This window comes from Pleurodeles waltl, chromosome 7 (assembly GCF_031143425.1).
Source record: "Pleurodeles waltl isolate 20211129_DDA chromosome 7, aPleWal1.hap1.20221129, whole genome shotgun sequence".
In the NCBI taxonomy this organism is placed as follows: Eukaryota; Metazoa; Chordata; class Amphibia; order Caudata; family Salamandridae; genus Pleurodeles; species Pleurodeles waltl.
Window position 1 is genome coordinate 1,128,106,874 of NC_090446.1, and position 22,535 is coordinate 1,128,129,408.

At 42.9% G+C, this 22,535-nt stretch overlaps 1 protein-coding gene across 9 annotated transcripts in view; it reads left to right on the forward strand.

Annotated features, from left to right (window-relative positions):
• TMEM94 (transmembrane protein 94) overlaps nt 1–22,535 on the forward strand; it is a 543,968-nt gene that overhangs the window by 220,899 nt on the left and 300,534 nt on the right. For 6 of the 9 annotated variants that reach the window (XM_069200148.1, XM_069200147.1, XM_069200146.1 and 3 more), the window contains 3 exons: nt 20,792–20,908; nt 21,355–21,411; nt 22,176–22,280. In XM_069200148.1, the coding sequence (XP_069056249.1) occupies nt 20,792–20,908; nt 21,355–21,411; nt 22,176–22,280 (279 nt within the window). The remainder of the gene's footprint in view (nt 1–20,791; nt 20,909–21,354; nt 21,412–22,175; nt 22,281–22,535) is intronic. The other 3 variants (XM_069200153.1, XM_069200150.1, XM_069200149.1) reach the window with 1 other exon arrangement.

Genomic DNA, 22,535 nt, shown 5'->3' on the forward strand with positions numbered 1-22,535 from the left:
CATTCCCCTAATATCGAGGGTTCTGGCGAAGATCAAGATCGAACGCTGGAAGCTCCTTCTGATTGCTCCGGCATGGCCTCGCCAGTTTTGGTATACAGAGCTCCTTCTCCTCTCACAGAACTACAGCATCCCTCTACCAGTGATGCCCTCCCTGCTAGCAATGAGCACGAGGGCCAAGTTCTCCACCCGGATCGGCTTCACTTCACTTGACAGCCTGGTTCCTGAACATCATGAGTTTGCGCATCTAGATATACCTTCAGATTTTAGGGCCATCCTCGCCAGGGCTGCAGCTGAGAGTACCAGCAAATGTTATCGTCTGAAGTGGAGGAGGTTTTGCTCATGGTGTACACAAGCTCAGGTGCATCCTTTTTATTCATCATCACATCAAATACTGCCTTATCTTCTCCTTCTGGCCAGATCAGGTTTGTATATTTCCTCGATTAAGGTCCACTTAGCAGCGATTTCCTGCTATAGGCGTGCAGATAACTTACTTCCTTTGTGGTCCCCAAGGGTAATAAACTGTTTCTTAAGGGACTGTTCAGGTCTTTCCCTCCAGTTAGGCCTCCTCCTCCATCGTGGCATCTTAATTTGGTCTTGTCTCAATTAATGAAACCACCATTTGAGCCAATTCACAAGGCGGATTTGAAATTTCTATCTTGGAAGGTCTATCTCCTTCTCGCTCTTACCTCAGCTAGAAGAGTGAGCGAGATTCAAGCATTCACTATCCAAGACCCTTTCTTGCAGTTCAAGAGAGATAAGGTAATTTTATGAACAAACCCAAAATTTATACCTAACGTCCTGTCGGATTTTCATATAAACCAGCCAGTGGTACTGAAGTAATACTTCCCTAATCCATCGACGCCAGCGGAGCAAGCTCTGCATTCACTGGACGTTCAGAGTTGCCTGAAGTTTTATCTCGATAGAACTAAGCAATTTAGACAATCGAACCAGCTTTTTGTGGCATTTAGTGTTCCGCGTAAAGGCTGACCATTGTCCAAGCAGGGGATTGAAAGGTGGATAGCCTCTGTGATTAACTATTGTCATACAGCAGCAGAAAAACCCTTACAAAATCCAGCGTGTGCGCATTCAACAAGGAAAACGGCTGCATCCATTGCGCTTTTTGTCGGAGTGCCCATCCAGGACATCTGCAGGGCAGCCACTTGGAAGTCATGCATACTTTTGCGAAACATTAGTGTTTAGAGGAAACTCAGCAGGGTGATGTGGCGGTAGGACAAGCGATTTTACGACATCTATTCCAGTAACGGTGAGCTGTTGTATTCCTTTATTCCTTTATTCCTTTTTCCCGCCAGCCAAGTTTACTTGCGCACATTGTATAGAATTGTTTCTTCCTTTAAGGTTGTGATATTTCTTATTTTTCTGGTCAAGGTGATGTTCTTTTATCATATTTATTGCTTATCTAATATTGTATCTTTCTTGCATGATCTTTTTTCCCCAGTGATTCTGGTTATATATGTATGTTCCATGACTATATGTATATATATATATATATATATATATAAGTACATGTATGGATATATACTATACACTGTGCTCCATTACTGCTTGCTATTCTGATTCAAGCATGTGAATCTATGAAAATTCCAATACTGGAGTAAGAAAATTAGTAACTTACCTGTAACTGTAGTTCTCCAGTATTGGAATCTTTCATAGATTCACATGCGACCCTCCCTCCTCCCCTGGGAAGCTCACCGTTACCTGTTTTCTTCAGATACTCTGGCACTCGTGCTTGGGAAAATCTGAGGGAATGGAGCTTCTCTCAGGAGGGTTCTAGAGGGAGGGGAAACCTGATTGGCTGGGACTTGCTTTGGTCCTTTTTACTCATAGAGATAAAGATAGGCTACTAAAGTGAAAGCCTTTTGGGCCTTTTTTTCATTACAGCAGCTTCTATATTGCTGTTTTAATGTATGGGGGGGCTCCCATCTCAACGACGGGGGAAGGATTCAAGCATGTGAATCTATGAAAGATGCCAATACTGGAGAACTACAGTTACAGGTAAGTAACTAATTTTCTTACCTATATAAGGTTGTTGGAAAGCAACAAAAAGTTGTTTAGTTTTCCTAAAGTCCTTTGTTTTGTCTATATAATACATTAGAGCTCTTTTGCAATCAAGAGTGTGGAGTGCTGTTTCAGCAGTAGAGTCTGGCTGTGGCAAGAAGACTGGCTATTCCACTGACTGATTAATGTGAAAAGGTGAAACCACTTTAGGCAAAAAGTTTGGATTTGTATTAAGTACTGGCCCGGGAGGAGGGCCGTTCCCCCCCCCCCCCCCCCCACCCCCCCCCCCCCCACCCAGTTTAAGTTTTTTTTAATAGGCTGTGAGGAGATGGTGGATCTGGGCCCGGGGACGTCCGTGCAGTCCCCTTTTAAGTTTATAATTTAGGCCCATTGAGAGAGTGGTTCCAGGGGCTTCAAACATCCCCAGGAGGGGTGTCCACGTAGGCCCCCTCCATTTTAAAAATGACATCCCAGGAAGGTGGTGGTCCCTGGGGTTTATTAGGGCTCAATGGGGGGGGGGGTGCCACCAAGGCTAGTGGGGTGAAGGTATTCCTACCTTGCCCCTTTTTTGTTCTTGTTTTTATTATTTTATTTTTACTTTTTACATTTTTGGGGAGTCAGAGTCCCAAAATGGCTGCCAACACTTCCTGGTTGAAGTATTGGTAGCCAGTCAGATCTCGGCATGAGCTCTCCGGGGATGTGCGTAGCCTCCACATCCCTTGATATACAAATTTGGTTTTCCTTTAAATACTCTAAAACTACTGATCAGATTTACATCAAATAAGAAAAAGCACAATCTGTGTACCAAGATCGAGCGTGAAGCCTGATTGGTGTAATTCCGTTCAGCAGTTTGGGCTGTAGTCATGTCTAAAGACCCTATGGGAAAATGCATGGGTAAAACGTGTTTGGACTAAACCCCTTGCCCCCCCCCATCCCCTCCCCAAACACCCTTTTCTCGTCCCTCTGCTCGATGAATCACTCCAAAACGTTGAAGCCAGCAGCTGAAGTGAATGGCAAACTAGTTTTGAAAATTTAGTGAAGATTCGTCAAACTGCACCAAAGTTATTGGTGAAACAAAAAACACTTTTCTTATGGAAACTAGGTCCTAACTATAACTACCTACTGGCGACTGCCAGTTTTCATTTATCAGGAATCACTGCTGGCACATATTAATAGAAACCAAATCTTAATATATTGTTAATAATGACAATCTAACAACAACTAGGGCTTGGAAGTCTACATATTTCTGAAGGGTTTTGGTAGGAGTAGACAGGAAAGGAGTTGAAGGTGAAAAGAGGAGAGGACCTTAAGAAATGAACAGTGTAAAAAAGGACTTTCAAGACAGTCAATAGGAGGGTAAATGAGAGGACAGTGAGCAAGGAGAGAAAACAGAGGACTATATATAAGAAATCTGTGCATCTGTAACTGTTTAATCTTTGACAGTGCTTCACAGGCATATATGTCTGCCACTGACAGGAGTGAGTGCACAACTATATATTGAAAAGTTTAATTTGTACTGATTTGCATAGTCAGATGGTACTGTGTACCAGGACACCAGTTTGCTCCATTTATTTAAAACTAAAATTGGTTGAAGAGCTATTTTAAATAACATATACAATAGTAGTGCTGCAAAGAGCAGGAGTATTCTCCTTATTATATTAATACCATAATTTAGTTAAAGGTCATTGTAGTTGCATCTAAATAGGTCCATAATACTTTATCATAAATTGCCAATCCTTCCACAGAATGGGAGAATTACTCGCCAAGAACAAGTCACTGAACTTGGCTGCACAGTTCCTCGTGTCCTAGTATTTTGACATTTACTCTTCTCTTCAAAAGGAAAGTATAGGAATACCTCAATAATACTAAGATTATATTTTTTAATTTACTTTAGCAACTTGATATTCTTGTTTGCTACAGCTGTATTAGTCACTTTAACAGTTATCTTTGAATCAGTCACCATCACTGGCATTCTAGCTGGGAAGGGGTGAAACAGGTTTAGCCCCATTCATCATGCACCACCTCCTACTTGGAATTTAAACAGGGTTTTAAATAGATTAATATTACCTCAATTTAAACCAATGCATAGAGCATCTTGGAAACATCTGTCTTAACACAACTTTTCTGAAAGCTGTTACTACTTTACTCAGGGTTAGCGAGATACAGGCACGCACATTTAAACAACATTGTTAACAGATACATCATAATATTATAATGAGAACATATATGGAAAATGTCACTTACCCAGTGTACATCTGTTCGTGGCATTAGTCGCTGCAGATTCACATGCTGTGCACAGTCCGCCATCTGGTGTTGGGCTCGGAGTGTTACAAGTTGTTTTTCTTCGAAGAAGTCTTTTCGAGTCACGAGACCGAGGGACTCCTCCCATTTCGATTCCATTGCGCATGGGCGTCGACTCCATCTTAGATTGTTTTCCCCGCAGAGGGTGAGGTAGGAGTTGTGTATGTTAGTAATAGTGCCCATGCAATGGAATGAATACGTATGTACGTAATAAAGGTTAAAGTAATATGTTCACAAATGTACAAATGTTCAAGATCTACTTCTAAACGGCTACAGGCTCCCGGGGAGGCGGGTGGGCGCATGTGAATCTGCAGCGACTAATGCCACGAACAGATGTACACTGGGTAAGTGACATTTTCCGTTCGATGGCATGTGTAGCTGCAGATACACATGCTGTGCATAGACTAGTAAGCAGTTATCTCCCCAAAAGCGGTGGTTCAGCCTGTAGGAGTTGAAGTAGTTTGAAATAATGTTCTTAGTACAGCTTGACCTACTGTGGCTTGTTGTGCAGTTAACACATCTACACAGTAGTGCTTGGTAAATGTATGAGGCGTAGACCATGTTGCTGCCTTACATATTTCGTTCATTGGAATATTTCCTAGAAAGGCCATGGTAGCACCTTTCTTTCTGGTTGAGTGTGCCTTTGGTGTAATAGGCAGCTGTCTCTTTGCTTTAAGATAGCAGGTTTGAATACACTTAACTATCCACCTAGCAATGCCTTGTTTTGAAATTGGATTTCTTGTATGAGGTTTTTGAAAGGCAATAAATAGTTGTTTTTCTTTTTCTAATTAGTTTTGTTCTGTCAATGTAGTACATTAGTGCTCTGTTGATGTCTAATGTATGTTTGCTCTTTCAGCTACAGAATCTGGCTGTGGGAAGAACACTGGTAATTCTACTGTTTGATTTGAGTGGAACAGTGAGATAACCTTTGGTAAAAATTTTGGATTTGTCCTTAGAACTATTTTATTTTTATGTATTTGAATAAATGGTTCTTGTATGGTAAATGCTTGAATCTCACTCACTCGTCTTAGAGATGTGATGGCAATCAAAAATGCAACTTTCCACGTTAAGTATTGCATCTCACAAGAATGCATGGGCTCGAAAGGTGGACCCATGAGTCTTGTTAAGACAATGTTGAGGTTCCATGAAGGAACAGGTGGTGTTCTTGGTGGTATCATTCTCTTTAGGCCTTCCATAAACGCTTTAATGACTGGTATTCTAAATAGTGAAGTTGAATGAGTAATTTGCAGTTAAGCTGATATTGCGGTGAGATGTATCTTTATGGAAGAGAAAGCTAGAATGGATTTTTGCAAATGTAGTAAATATCCCACTATATCTTTTGGAGATGCGTGTAATGGCTGAATTTGATTATTATGGCAGTAATACACAAATCTTTTCCACTTATTTGCATATCAGTGTCTAGTGGTAGGTTTCCTAGCTTGTCTAATGACCTCCATACATTCTTGTGTGAGGTCTAAGTGTCCGAATTCTAGGATTTCAGGAGCCAAATTGCTAGATTCAAAGATGCTGGATTTGGATGTCTGATCTGTTGTTTGTGTTGTGTTAACAGATCTGGTCTGTTGGGTAGTTTGACATGAGGTACTACTGAAAGGTCTAGTAGTGTTGTGTACCAAGGTTGCCTTGCCCATGTTGGTGCTATTAGTATGAGTTTGAGTTTGTTTTGACTCAACCTGTTTACTAGATATGGAAGGAGAGGGGGAAAAACGTATGCAAATATCCCTGACCAGTTCATCCATAGAGCATTGCCTTGGGATTGATCTTGTGGGTACCTGGATGCAAAGTTTTGGCATTTTGAGTTTTCCTTTGTTGCAAATAGATCTATTTGAGGTGTTCCCCAAATTTGAAAGTAATTGTTTAGTATTTGGGGGTGAATTTCCCATTCGTGGGTTTGTTGGTGATCACGAGAGAGATTGTCTGCCAACTGGTTCTGAATCCCTGGAATAAATTGTGCTATTAGGCGAATGTGGTTGTGAATCGCCCAATGCCATATTTTTTGTGTTAGGAGGCACAACTGTGTCGAGTGTGTCCCTCCTTGTTTGTTTAGATAATACATTGTTGTCATGTCTGTTTTGACAAGAATGTATTTTTGGGTTATTATGGGTTGAAATGCTTTCAGCCCTAGAAATACTGCTATCAGTTCTAAGTGATTTATGTGAAACTGCCTCTGATGTATGTCCCATTGTCCTTGGATGCTGTGTTGATTGAGGTGTGCTCCCCACCCTGTCATGGAAGCATCCGTCGTTATGACGTATTGTGGCACTGGGTCTTGGAAAGGCCGCCCTCGGTTTAAATTTGTACTGTTCCACCATAGAAGCGAGATGTATGTTTGGCGGTCTATCAACACCAGATCTAGAAGTTGACCCTGTGCTTGTGACCATTGTGATGCTAGGCACTGTTGTAAGGGCCGCATGTGCAATCTTGCGTTTGGGACAATGGCTATGCATGAAGACATCATGCCCAGGAGTTTCATTACCATTTTGACTTGTATCTTTTGTGTTGGATACATGGCCTGTATTACCTTGTGAAATGTTTGAACCCTTTGTGGACTTGGAGTGGCAATCCCTTTTGCTGTGTTGATTGTCGCTCCTAAGTATTGCTGTGTTTGACACGGCAAAAGGTGTGATTTTGCGTAGTTGATGGAAAAACCTAGCCTGTGAAGGGTCTGTATGACATATTTTGTGTGCTGTGAACACTGTCTTAGCGTGTTGGTTTTGATTAACCAGTCGTCTAAGTACGGGAACACATGTATTTGCTGCCTTCTGATATGTGCAGCTACTACTGATAGGCATTTTGTAAAAACTCTTGGCGCAGTTGTTATTCCGAATGGCAGCACTTTGAATTGGTAATGTATTCCTTGGAATACGAACCTTAGGTATTTCCTGTGTGAAGGATGTATTGGTATATGGAAATACGCATCTTTTAGGTCTAATGTTGTCATGTAGTCTTGCTGTTTGAGCAGTGGGATTACGTCTTGTAACGTGACCATGTGAAAGTGGTCTGATTTGATGTAGGTATTTAGTGTTCTGAGATCTAGTATTGGTCTCAGAGTTTTGTCCTTTTTGGGTATTAGATAGTACAGTGAGTAAACTCCTGTGTTTTTTTGTAGATTTGGTACTAATTCTATTGGGTCCTTTTGTAGCAATGCTTGAACTTCTAGTCCTAGAAGATCTATATGTTGTTTTGACATATTGTGTGTTTTCGGTGGGATGTTTGGAGGGAATTGGAGAAATTCTATGCAATACCCATGCTGGATAATTGCTAAGACCCAAGTGTCTGTTGTTATTTCCTGCCAAAGTTTGTAAAATTGGCTTAGTTTTTTCCCCCCACAGGTGTTATGTGATGGGGTTGTGTGACTTGTGAGTCACTGTTTATTTTGAGGAGTTTTGGGGCCTTGGAATTTTCCTCGATTTCTTGGGAATTGGCCCCCTCTATATTGCCCCCGAAAACCTCCCCTCTGATATTGACCCTGGTAAGTAGGCCTTGTTTGTGAGGTTGTGGTTTCTGTGGGTTGACCTCGAAACCCTCCCCGAAAAGGTGTTTTCCGAAATGTGCCTCTGCTCTGCGGGGAGTAGAGTGCGCCCATGGCTTTGGCTGTATCGGTGTCTTTTTTGAGTTTCTCAATGGCAGTGTCTACCTCCGGCCCAAACAATTGCTGTTCATTAAATGGCATATTGAGCACAGCTTGTTGGATTTCCGGCTTGAACCCTGAAGTGTGCAGCCATGCGTGCCTTCGTATTGTGATTGCAGTGTTTATTGTCCTTGCAGCTGTATCTGCTGCATCCATGGAAGACCGTATCTGATTATTTGAGATACTTTGTCCCTCTTCCACCACCTGTTGCACTCTTTTTTGGAACTCCTTGGGTAAATGTTCGATGAAATGTTGCATTTCATCCCAATGAGCTCTGTCGTATCTTGCCAAAAGTGCTTGTGAATTGGCAATACGCCATTGATTTGCTGCTTGTGCTGCAACCCTTTTTCCCGCAGCATCAAATTTGCGGCTCTCCTTGTCTGGAGGTGGTGCGTCTCCTGAGGTATGAGAGTTGGCTCTCTTACGAGCTGCCCAGACAACTACTGAGTCTGGTGTTAGTTGTGTTGTAATATAGATTGGATATGTTGGCGGTGGCTTGTACTTTTTCTCCACCCTTGGAGTTATGGCTCTGCCTTTAACTGGATCCTGAAATATTTGTTTTGAATGTCTTAGCATTCCTGGGAGCATGGGAAGGCTTTGGTACTGGCTATGGGTGGAGGATAGGGTGTTAAAGAGAAAGTCATCCTCAATTGGTTCAGAATGTAAGGTGACGTTGTGAAATTCGGCTGCCCTTGCGACCACCTGAGTGTAGGATGTACTGTCCTCAAGTGGTGAGGGTTTTGTAGGATAGGAGTCTGGGCTGTTGTCAGACACTGGAGCATCGTAAAGGTCCCATGCATCGGGATCATCCTGACTCATTGTGGTATGAGCTGGTGAGTGCATCAGTGGTGGAGTTGTTGCTGGTGATGCATGTGTTGATGGTGGTGGGGTTGTTTTCTTTGCCACCTTTGCCTGTGGTTGCTTGTCCCCTTGTTGAAAGGCAAGTTTCCTTTTTATCCTGATTGGGGGAAGAGTGGTTATCTTCCCTGTGTTCTCATGAATATGAAGCCTTCTTTGTGTGTAGTCAGGCTCTATAGCTTGAAGCTCCTCTCCAAATCTATGTAATTGGGAGGTTAATCCTTGTTCCTCTGTATAGGAACTAGTTTTCGGCTCCGAGGCTGGATGTTTCGGAACCGAAACCTTTTCGGAAGTCTTTTTAGGCTCCGAAGAAACCTTCTTTGTTTTCGGCGTGGTGTCTCGGTGCCGAAATTCTTCGGTGCCGCTGTCTCTGTGCCGAAGTTTCTCGGAGCCGCTGTCTCGGCTCCGAGGTTGCTGTGTGGCGGTATCTCGACCGGAGTCGGATGACTTCGACACCAGCATGCACTTTTTCGGTGCCTTGGATCGGTCACCTAGTTTTCGGGTTAAGCCATGGCCTGTTGGCGGTGGCATCCCCAGGGCTTTTGTGGACTTCTCGTGAGTCTTGATTTTCGACGTCTTACTCACGGTTTTGGTTGTTTCTTCGGCGTCGAGTTCTTCAGAATCCGACTCGTGGATGGAGAAAGCTTCTTCTTCCTCCTCGAAACGTTCTTGACCTGTCGGCGTGGACGCCATTTGTAGTCTCCTGGCTCTTCGGTCTCTCAGCGTCTTCCTCGACCGAAACGCTCGACAGGCTTCACAAGTATCCTCCTTGTGCTCGGGGGACAAGCACAAGTTACAGACCAGATGCTGATCCGTATACGGATACTTGTTATGGCATTTTGGGCAGAAGCGGAATGGGGTCCGTTCCATCAGCCTTGAAGTCGCAAGTGGCCGGGCCGACCAGGCCCCGACGGGGGATCGAAAAAACCCCGAAGGGCCACCGGAGCTCTTCAAAATTCAGTGTCGATTTGTTCTAACTAACCCGATCCCGAACGCAAACAATATCGACTATTTTTTCTGAGATTCTAACTAACTTTCCGACCCGAAACACGGAGCGAAAAGGAACACGTCCGAACCAGATGGCGGAAAGAAAACAATCTAAGATGGAGTCGACGCCCATGCGCAATGGAATCGAAAGGGAGGAGTCCCTCGGTCTCGTGACTCGAAAAGACTTCTTCGAAGAAAAACAACTTGTAACACTCCGAGCCCAACACCAGATGGCGGACTGTGCACAGCATGTGTATCTGCAGCTACACATGCCATCGAACATATATATATATGTTCTGTGGCATGTGTAGCTGCAGATACACATGCTGTGCATTATCCTGCCATCTGGTGTTGGGCTCGGAGTGTTACAAGTTGTTTTTCTTCGAAGAAGTCTTTTCGAGTCACGAGACCGAGGGACTCCTCCCTTTCGGCTCCATTGCGCATGGGCATCGACTCCATCTTAGATTGTTTTCTTTCCGCCATCGGGTTCGGACGTGTTCCTCTTCGCTCCGTATTTCGAATCGAGAAAGTTAGCTAAATATCGAGAATTTGACGGTATTGTTCTCGTTCGGTACTGGTTTAGTGTTATTGTATCGGCACCGATCGCAGAAGCGCTCCGGCGGCCCTTCGGGGCTTCCGTTCTTCAGCGGGGACTGGTCGGCCCGACCACATCCATCGCCGAAGACTAATGGACTGGACCCCCTTCCGCTTCTGTCCGAAGTGCCACTCGAAGTATCCTTATACAGACCAACACCTGGTCTGTAATCTGTGTTTATCACCAGAACACAGGGAGGATACTTGTGAGGCCTGTCGAGTGTTTCGATCTAAAAAGACCCTACGTGATCGACGAGCGAGAAGACTGCAAATGGCGTCGACACCGAGAGAACAACTCGACGTCAAGGAGGAGGAAAGAATTTCCATCCAGGGGACGGACTCTGACGAATCCGAAAGTGAGCGACCCACGACGATGCAGAAAACAGTGAGTAAAACTGCCCCGTCCAAAACTCACACAAAGATCGTTAAGGCCAAGGGGACGCCACCGCCAGCAGGCCATGGCTTAACCCATCGAAAAGAAGGTGACCAAACATCGGCACTGAAAAAGGCCAAAGATTTGCCAAAGACTTCCGACTCCGGTCAAGATTCCGGCACCGAACGATCTCAACAGCGAGAGTTCGACTCACCCAAGGTGAGAAAAATAACATTGGTACCGAACAAAGCGGCTTCGGAGCCGAAAAGAAGCTCTTACATAGAAGAGCAAGGACTTTCCAGCCAAATGCATGAAAAACACAGATTTGAGCAGGAAATAAGTATGGTTGAACCAGACCATAGGCAAAGGAGGTTGCATATCCAGAAAGAGACTGGAAAAATACAAACTCTTCTTCCAATTAAAACCAAAAGAAAACTGGCATTTCAAGAGACAGAAATGCAGCCGAAGGTGGCCAGAGAAAAAAACCCACCACCAAGGTTTTCTCCACAACCTTCCCCACTACACTCACCACAGCTGTCTCCGGTGGGAACACCTCCAATGCAGTCACCTTCGCATACAGGGATGACACAGGATGATACTGATGCATGGGACTTATATGATGCACCAGTATCAGATAACAGTCCGGATTGTTACCCAACAAAGGCGTCACCTCCAGAGGACAGTACTGCATATACGCAGGTACTATCAAGGGCAGCTACGTTCCACAATGTAGCAATGCATTCTGAGCCAATGGAGGATGATTTCCTGTTCAACACCTTGGCATCCACCCACACTTCCTACCAGAGTCTGCCAATGCTCCTGGGTATGCTCAAACATGCAAAACAGGTATTCCAGGAGCCAGTTAAAGGAAGGGCTATCACGCCTAGGGTGGAGAAGAAGTACAAGCCTCCCCAGCGAATCCTGTGTTTATAACACAGCAACTTACACCAGACTCGGTGGTTGTAGGAGCAGCAAGAAAAAGGGCAAACTCTCAATCGTCAGGAGACGCTCCACCGCCTGACAAAGAAAGTAGGAAGTTCGACGCAGCGGGCAAATGAGTGGCAGCACAGGCAGCCAATCAATGGTGGATCGCTAATTCGCAAGCCCTACTTGCTCGCTACGTGAGGGCACACTGGGACGAGATGCAACACATTATACAACACTTGCCCAAACAACACCAGAAACGTGCCCATTAGGTTGTGGAAGAAGGACAAGCAATATCCAACAACCAAATAAGGTCCGCATTAGACTCTGCAGACACGGCAGAACAAACGGTCAACACTGCGGTAACCATTCGCAGGCATGCATGGTTAAGAAGCTCTGGATTCAAGCCAGAAATCCAACAAGCAGTGTTGAACATGCCTTTTAACCAAGAACAATTGTTTGGGCTGGAAGTGGACACAGCAATTGAAAAATTAAAGAAAGACACGGACACGGCCAAAGCCATGGGCGCGCTCTACTCCCCACAGGGCAGAGGCACATTTAGAAAGCCACAATTTAGAAGGGGGTTTTGAATGCCTTCCACCTTGCAAACCAGACCTACCTATCAGACACAATACCAGAGGGGAGGGTTTTGTGGCTCATATAGAGGAGGACAATTCCCAAGAGGAAGGGGAAAGTTCCAGACACCTAAAACAAGCCAAACCAAACTGACTCCAATGTCACAAAACCCCAACACTTAACACCAGTGGGGGTGAGACTTACTGCATACTATCAGAACTGGACACACATTACCACGGACGCATGGGTCCTAGCCATTATCCAACATGGTTATTGCATAGAATTCACAAATTCCCAGCCAGATGTGCCCCCAAGGGCACACAATATGTCCAAACAACACTTAGACCTATTAGATCTCTGACCTTAGAGGCCCAAGCACTATTACAAAAACAAGCAATAGAGTTAGTACCCAACCATCAGAAAGGGACAGGCGTCTACTCACTATATTTCCTAATTCCAAAGAAGGATAAAACGTTAAGACCTATCTTAGACCTCAGAACACTGAATCTCTTCATCAAGTCAGACCACTTCCACATGGTAACACTTCAAGACGTGTTTCCCTTACTAAAAAAGGAGGACTACATGTCAACATTGGATCTCAATGATGCGTACTTTCACATACCCATCCATCCTTCCCACAGAAAATACTTAAGGTTTGTGATACACGGTGTACACTATCAATTCAAAGTGTTACCGTTCGGGATAACAACAGCCCCAAGGGTATTCACAAAATGCCTCGCAGTAGTAGCCGCTCACATAAGGCGACAGCACATGCACATATTCCCATACTTAGACGACTGGCTAATAAAAACCAACACTCAACAACAGTTTCTTCTTCACACGCAATACGTTATAGAAACTCTACACAAACTGGGGTTCTCTATAAATTACCAGAAATCACATCTGCAGTCATCCCAAATACAACAATACTTGGGAGCAACACTCAACACACAAAAAGCAATTGCCACTCCAAGTCCACAAAGGGTCCAAGCGTTCCAAAATATAACATCAAGCATACATTCAAACCAACACTACCCAGTAAGGTTTGTAATGAAACTTCTAGGCATGATGTCTTCATGCATAGCCACTGTCCCTAACGCAAGATTACACATGCGGCCCTTACAACAGTGCCTTGCAAAACAATGGACACAAGCACAGGGTCAACTTCAAGATCTAGTGTTGATAGACCACCAGACACACTTCTCACTTCAATGGTGGAACCCTATAAATTTAAACCACGGGCGGCCATTCCAAGAACCAGTGCCTCAAGATGTGATCACAACAGATGCTTCCATGATGGGATGGGGAGCATACCTCAACAAGCACAGCATACAGGGTCAATGGGGGACAATCAACAAAAACAACTTCACATAAATCATTTGGAACAGATGGCAGTGTTTCTAGCATTAAAAGCATTTCAACCACTAGTAGCCCACAAACACATTCTTGTCAAAACCGACAACATGACAACAATGTATTATCTCAACAAACAAGGAGGGACACACTCGTCACAACTGTGTCTCTTAGCACAAAAAATTTGGCATTGGGCAATTCACAATCACATTCGCCTAATAGCACAATACATCCCAGGTATTCAGAACCAGTTAGCTGACAATCTCAGTCGAGATCACCAGCAAACACACGAATGGGAAATTCATCCCCAGATCCTACAGGATCACTTCCTACGCCGAGGAACACCAAAAATAGACCTATTCGCAACAAAAGAAAACGCAAAATGCCAAAACTTTGCGTCCAGGTACCCACACCCTCAATCCAAGGGCAATGCGTTATGGATCAGTTGGTCAGGGATATTTGCTTACGCTTTTCCCCCTCTCCCACTCATTCCTTATCTGGTAAACAAACTAAGTCAAAATAGACTCAAACTAATACTCATAGCACCAACCTGGGCTCGCCAACCGTGGTACACAACACTGCTGGACTTATCAGTAGTAGCTCACATCAAATTACCAAACAGACCAGATCTCTTAACACAACACAAACAGATCAGACACTCGAATCCAGCATCGCTCAATCTAGCAATCTGGCTCCTGAAGTCTTAGAATTTGGACATTTAGACCTTACACAAGAATGTATGGAGGTCATTAAACAAGCTAGAAAACATACTACAAGACATTGTTACGCAAACAAATGGAAAATATTTGTTTACTACTGCCACACTAATCAGATTCAACCACTACATGCTTCCACAAAGGACACTGTAAGCTACTTATTACACTTACAAAAGTCTAAGCTAGCATTCTCTTCCATTAAAATACATCTCACTGCAGTATCTGTCTATCTGCAGATTACACATACAACATCGTTTTTTAGAATCCCAGTCATCAAAGCATTTATGGAGGGACTAAAAAGAATCGTACTCCCAAGGATACCACCAGTACCTTCGTGGAACCTTAATATTGTATTAACATGACTCATGGGACCACCATTCGAACCCATGCACTCTTGTGAGATGCAATACTTAACTTGGAAAGTAGCCTTTCTAATAGCTATCACATCACTTAGAAGAGTAAGTGAGATACAAGCATTTACTATACAAGAACCCTTTATACAAATACATAGACATAAAGTGATTCTCCGTACAAATCCCAAATTCCTACCAAAGGTCATATCGCCATTCCACCTAAACCAAACAGTGAAACTCCCAGTCTTCTTTCCACAACCGGACTCAGTAGCTGAAAGAGAGCACTAATGTATTACATTGACAGAACAAAACAATTTCGGAAAACTAAACAATTGTTCGTAGCCTTCCAAAAACCTCATTGCAGGTAATCCTATATCCAAACAAGGCATTGCCAGATGGATAGTTAAATGTATTCAAACTTGCTATATTAAAGCAAAAAGAGACCTACCTATTACACCAAGAGCACATTCCACTAGGAAAAAAGGCGCCACAATGGCTTTTCTGGGGAATATACCTATGACAGAAATTTGTAAGGCAGCCACCTGGTCTATGCCTCATACATTCACTAAGCATTACTGTGTAGATGTGTTAGCAACACAACAAGCCACAGTAGGACAGGCTGTATTAAGAACATTATTTCAGACAACTTCAACTCCTACAGGCTAAGCCACCGCATTTTGGGGAGATTACTGCTTATTAGTCTATGCACAGCATGTGTATCTGCAGCTACACATGCCACCAAACTGAAAATGTTACTTACCCAGTGTACATCTGTTCGTGGCATGAGACGCTGCAGATTCACATGTGCCCTCCCACCTCCCCGGGAGCCTGTAGCCGTTATTAGTTGAATGAAAATTGTAAATTTGTAAATAAATATTATTTTCATACACATTATGTACATACATACCTACTCCATTGCATGGGCACATCTAGTATATTCACAACTCCTACCTCACCCTCTGCGGGGAAAACAATCTAAGATGGAGTTGACGCCCATGCGCAATGGAGCCGAAAGGGAGGAGTCCCTCGGTCTCGTGACTCGAAAAGACTTCTTCGAAGAAAAACAACTTGTAACACTCCGAGCCCAACACTAGATGGCAGGATAATGCACAGCATGTGAATCTGCAGCATCTCATGCCACGAACAGATGTTCACTGGGTAAGTGACATTTTCCATATATATATTTAAGTTGATTACCCGTTAAAACATATTTTCTCTGAGATGCAGTAAGTTGAGTAATTAGTGCCCAGACATTCAAGTCGTTAAACTCCTAGCACATTCTTTGTATAATGTTATTTATCTTTAAATATGACCACAATTATGTTTGAATTGTGTTGTTTTGTAATATCTGGTGTAGCTGATTAATGTGCATCTTCATTCATCTCAAATCTAGTCTGTAGCATGGTTGTTTGAATCTGTCTTTGGATGGTGTGAGATTTACTGTCTTATGGTTTGTATTAGTTGATGAAATAGTGCAGTCTTTACTCAATGACAGAGGATCCATAAATAATTTTTTTCCAGGTAGATGTTCCTTATTCTCATTACTATGGAAAACTAGTGAGATTTCCGGTTAATGACGTTCTGGTTTCCTTTTAACATTCCGCATAGCCCTCTACTGTTTTCTGTGACCAGTTGAGTTGATTCAAAGTCGTAACCCTTTCTACTGCTCCTGAGGTACACTAATTATTCAGAGGCTTAACTTTTCAACGGAAGTGAGTAACATGAGGCCTGTAGTCGCTTTCTTGAAGCAGTTACATAATGAAAAATCATTGTGGCGGCTAATGTGCATCCGTTAAGTTACCTTTGACACCAGTGAAGTGGGCGTTTTTGTCTTAAAAATCTGATTTGATCTGACCATTTAGATTTACTACTATTGACGTGAAGAAACGTTAACACCTAAAATGAGAGCTGCTTTAGTTGTAAGATTTGAGTGACAAGATAATTTCTGGTGCTGTTCCCGACATCTGAGGAGTAGAATGTTGGTGTAACAGGTTGCAATACCCCACTGAAACATCCTGTCAATACAGGATATTTCTTGTTTAGCTAGCGCTCTGCAAGCCCAGTCAGTAAGTGTTGTGCTAAGCTCTTACTTATTCCCTCTGGAGGAATACATGATGCACACATTTATATAAAATATAGTTTTTGTCCTTTTAAATTTGATCTCTAAAACCTGTATATAGTAAGATTTGATGGGCATTAGTGATATTTTAATATCTCCAGTTTTTATGTGGGCCATTTGGAATCGCTGAGGGTGGTTTCAAAATTGTTCTTACGTTTAGCATTTCATGTTATCCTTTGGTTCTGTAATTTGTCAGTTTGTTTCACTAGAAACCCTTAACAGTGGAGAAGCACTAGATGTTGAAACAGCTAAACTTGTTACAGGTCAGCATTCTGTTCCTTCCTTTCGAGAGAGGAACTCAGGAAAACATTAGCATGCCAACTCCACATAAACCAATAATCTTGCATGGTCGGGGAGTACAAAGCACAAATAAAAAGAAACTGTTTTGCATCCCTCAGATAGTTCATTGCTGCCTCTATTTGAGACCATTCCAAGAACACCTTGTCAACCACCTGTTAGGCGTTTCCATAAAGACAAAAGAATTATACTTTGTACTGACAAATGATGCTTCAGTGGGGGGCTGAATTGTGCTTTTCGAAGATTTAGCAATCTGAAGTCATCCCAGAAAGGCTCCTAGATTTTGGAGATGGTGGCTGTTTGCCTGGCCCTTAGGTTTTTGTAACAACCTACTCAGGACTCATAGTGAGGGCTGAAAGCATGACCTCTGTGTACTGTGTGACCAACAACTGTATTAACTTCCTCAACTAACACACAACAAGTAGTTGCTCTGCACCTACTCTGTTTAATGTGGCAGCCAAACAAAATACCCACACCTGGGAAGCAGGCAATAGTAAACAGTTGCTTAGGGTAGGAGGTGGGAAGTATTTTTAATGTAATGTTCAAGACTCTTTGCTGATGCCATTCCATCATTTCCCCAGACAAGTTGTTGTGTAGCCATTTTAGTTATAGCTCCATGCACGTTATTTTAACACACTAGGCCGCTGTGCACTCTAACCTAGATATATTTTATTCAGCTTCGCTTTATTATTATTATTACAATAACCATTTTTACGGTCTTATTTTCATCTATCTAACTGTTTTTGCCTAGGCCAGCACTTTGTTCTCAAACAAGACATTCTTGATCACTCTGTGCTTCATTCAAGGCTGCAGTTCATTACATTGCTGGTGAACGTTGTAGAAGTTTAGTCTCCAACTTTTGTAGAAAATACATATCCTTACGTAGGGACATTTTCTCAGAACATCAGCTGTGTTATTATATAAACACTTCCTTGTCCCTTACATGTTAGAGGGAAATTCCACACAGGGAACCACGACTGTATGCTGATTGCTGAATGCTTCGCTACAGATGCTAACGCAGACCCCAGGCCTTTGCTCAGGTATGAGGGTTGATGTCTTCCCAGGGGAACCTGAAAGGCAGGATTAGAGCTTAACATGCTGTGCTCAAATTACAACCTAGATAGGAAATAGTCCCTTGATTATAGTGACAATATGATAGCGTTGTTTTTATGCTTCACTCTTCTTGTCACAATTCTAATACTGTCATGTTGTGTCGTCCTGGTTATTGCAGCTCACGCTTTGCTATCTAAGATACAGTCTTTTTATTAAACTCATTATTGAAGGATATAATGCCTCTGTTTGTCATTTATATATGAGACTGAATTGTAAATGAGAGAACCGGATGCGACCTAAGTGACCACGACTTCCCTGAGAAGCCTAGTATGTCATGCGCTCGGCTGCCCAATCATCACTATCCTTTGATAGGGATGAGGCACTGCTAGTTGGTCGGAGCAAAACCCGGATTGGAGAGGCAGGTATCACCCGCAGTGGGTTAGACTCAGTCTCCCACACCACAGGCGACTCTGCTGCTCAAAATCCAGTAGTCTCATTAGAATAATGAGAGCCTACGCGACAAAGTTAATATCAAGACCAGCACCACGGACCCTTAAATTCTTATTCATGGGCCTTCTCAGGATAGATAAACTGTGCAGCTTCACAATGCACTCAGTATTACTAATGAAGAACAATAACTGTTTCCCATCACACTCCAGAGGAACCTGAAATCTGCTCCTATGTCAGATATTGTGTTTGACTGCATGCCCATTCTATGAGTATTAAGAGCACCTTCCACCATCAGAATCTACTTTTTCAAAAGAAAGAGGGGTCTCTATTTTTGTTCTAAAATCCAAATCTGCATTTCTTTTCAGTGTACCTTCACCAGATTAATTTCCTTGTGTTGTCCTTGTCTTTTGTTTTTTCTGGTCAGGGCATATTTGTTTAGAACGACTGGACAATTATTCATGGCCGTTGACATCCAGATAGTCAAAGTTAGATGCAAAGTTTTGTGCATTACATTCTCCTGTGACAAAGTTTGTTGGCCTCTCAAAATAATTCATATAATGAGAGGGGTTATACCAAAATGGGCACTGTCTGCAGGAGTGCACTGTGTGGTTATTTGTAGAGCATTGAAAAAGGATTTTAATCTAGTATTCATGCACTAATATTTAGACTTCAAACAAATTCAGATTAGGACATGTTGTGCTCTAGAACCTCTTCTAGTTTTCGTAACCTCAGCTCATCTTCCTTCTGTCTAAAGTACTACTTAACAGTATTGATTTAGACGCGTCAGTATATGAAAGATCCAGTGCTGAGAAGAAAAACTACTTAACTTTAACTACAGCTCTCACGTCTTAGTATCTTGCATAGGTCCATCTGTGACCGTCCCTCCTTTGCTTTGCGATATACCTTATAGGCTTGTGCTTGAATAATTGAGTCAGTGGTTTTGGGTGCAGTGCTTTCTATTAAGAGGGCGCCTCTCTCAGTGACTGTTGGTGAGACCTAAAACAATTAGGTGAATAATTCATGTACATTACTGTAATAATTGTTATTTTCATACGTTGGCTTTTAAAAATGTGTCAGGAATTCCCAGTCTGACATCGGAGAATAATTTAGTCATTTGAATCTGTGAAAGACACCAGTACTGGACAGCTGTAGGTACAGTAGGTTTGCCTTTCATGGCTGTTTGCCATGATTGGATTTGGGATGCTGATTGTGGTTCTTGATAAGCACTTGATTGGTTTTGGTTCATTTGAGCTTCTAATAGATTGTACTCATCCAAGTTTGGACAAGGTGGGGGAAGGATCTAAAGCTGTTGACATCACTACTTACAGTTAGAGTTAAGTACCATCATCTTATTGATGCCTATTGATCCCTTGTTTGTCTAGGAGGATCACCAGAGATTTGGTGTACATTTTAAATAGTAAACCAGGTATTGGGTAAAAACAGAACTGTGAGAGACTTGGGATAAGGTTGACGTGGAAGTATAAGGAGGTGGACAATTGTCTGACTCGTAAGGATGTGGACCATATGAGGACTTTGACTGCAGTAAAAAGATGTTACATGCATATCAGTCTTTGCTATCTCCACAGTAGAAGTGTAACCTGCTAGAAGCTAGAAATGTCTCTTCTGCCCAAGGAAGAGGGAAGCCCCAGATACCTTTTGTGCTCTTCACTGAAATGCAGTTTGAAGGCCTTTACACAGTCAACCCTGGAAACATCTTTCCCACATATGGACACTGAAGTGAGACTTTGAAAAAGTGATGAATGGAAATTTGTGTGCTTTGACTTCTCAAATAGTGGAACTTCCTCTGAAAGCATTGTGTTTTAGAGGTCGATTTACTTATCTCATAAATGTTTGGCCCCTTTGTGTACTTTTACAGTCATTTTTAATCCTTCCCCACAGAAGCATTGCATCCTGAATTGGAACTCCAATTCCTTTGCACAAAAACACAAGCATCTCCAGATGCAAGTCTACCTTTTGGTCTTCAGCTGAGGTGGAACTGGAGTTCATAAGCTTATCAAGCTAGGCTATAAAGTTCTTTCACAGCACAACTACAGATAACCAAAAATAGCCACTACTGCTGAAGAAGAGGTAGCACGTTTCGGCCTTCTCACCATTATTGTAGTGTGCAGAGGTTGTCATGTTCAATTTAATGCTTTGTCATTGTTTCCTTAGGTAAATGGTGTCTTACCTGTCCTTCCTCTACTTTTTCCGGTCTTGTGGATCCTTGTCACTGCCTTCAGTGAGGCTCGTGTACTAGCCCAGATGAGTAAGGCCTGCCCTTCTGCCCTGGTAAGTGTGTTGCTGTTCTGTTTTGGGTGGGGAGAGTGTGTTTATTTGTATAAGAAACGGATGCTTGCATTTTACATGGCACTAACTTGAACTACGATTGTGCTAATACTGACATGATTCTCATAAATGGGGTGCCTGATCTCACACCTGTTTTTATTTGGGAATACATTTTCACACACTCCTTTGTTTTCAGATGGGGTGGATAGTAGACAAGTGCGATTTCAACATTCTGTTGTGGTGCACTGCTAGTGTCTCAGCTTTTTCTGCACTTTGAAAATTGAATAACTTCAGTCTTTATGATGGAGTTTGTTCTGTTAAGGCCAGTAGTATGATGTATTCTTTCACCACTGATCAGCCTATAGAAGCAGTGAGACTTCTTCCCCAGCCTCTCCAATCTACTCCCTTCAGGATAGCATGATAGTAACCAGTCTCTTCTCTTGCTCCAGATGGCTAAGTTTTCAGAGGACACGCTCAGCAGCTACACCGAGATGGTGTCATCTCAGGTACCCATGTGTTACCGGCCTTTTACTTTCTTTCCTCTGCCCAACTGCACTATCCTTTAATCCATTCACACTCCCTTGTATATGAACCAAAACACTGACAGTGCATAGTCCTTACCTTCCTCTGCCCTGCGTCCTGCTTTTGGTGTCTGTCTTCCTCTGGCTCTTACTCAAGCGGTAGCAGTTCCCCTCATTCCTTACATTTTGCTTGTTCCTAGCTGCTTCCTGTCTGTGATGTGTAGCTGCCACCACTGCTTCAGCTGCCTTGCACTCTGCATGCTGGTGCATGGATATCTGTAGTGCTCTATGAGATTTTTTCCTGACAGTCGACCATTACATGTGATGAACTAATCTGAGAGCACTACACTGCTGCTCTCCTTTCACACCCTTCCCTGGTGCATTAAAATTGTATTCAGCTCATTTGACCTCTAGTGACGTCACTTCACCAATGTGCTGTTCAGTGTAATGTCCTTTACTGATCAGAGGTGAGCACTTATGAAGTGAGTATATTTGATTGTGTATCTTAACGCATATGGATGGCCATTACCATCCATAGGAGAGGTGTGGGCTGCCAAAAGTATGCTCAGAGTCAGTGCTTTCTGTCCCATTTTGCCTACCATCTTTATGTTCTCCCTTTAGCGAGTTTATGCTTTGAATGCTGTATGAACTGAGGGGTAGTTTGTCATTGATTGTCCACCTCTGACCATTTTCTTTTGGTCTGCACGTAGTTCACATCCAGCTATCACTGTTCTTTGTTTATCTGGCAGGAAATGATGCGGTGTGTCTGGAGTCATTTCCTCAGCTTATTGGGAGGCAGGTCGCAGACCCTCAGCCTCACCTCTAGTTTGCTGCACAGCCTGGGATCAGTTACAGTAAGTCTGCATGTTAGAACTAGATTGTGATGGTTCAGGTGATGTGGGCTCGCCTACATGACTTGAATGGAGAAAATGGAGAAAATAACCATAAAAACATTTTTCAATGGGGAATCCTGGTTATTCACACATATTTACTTAATTTCCCCAGAATCTGTTTGTTCTTTATAATGTCCTATGTTTTAGGCTCTAATATGGAGTCATCACAAGTTCAGGCTATTTGCCTTTTCCTAATGAGTTACCAGCTGCGAGACT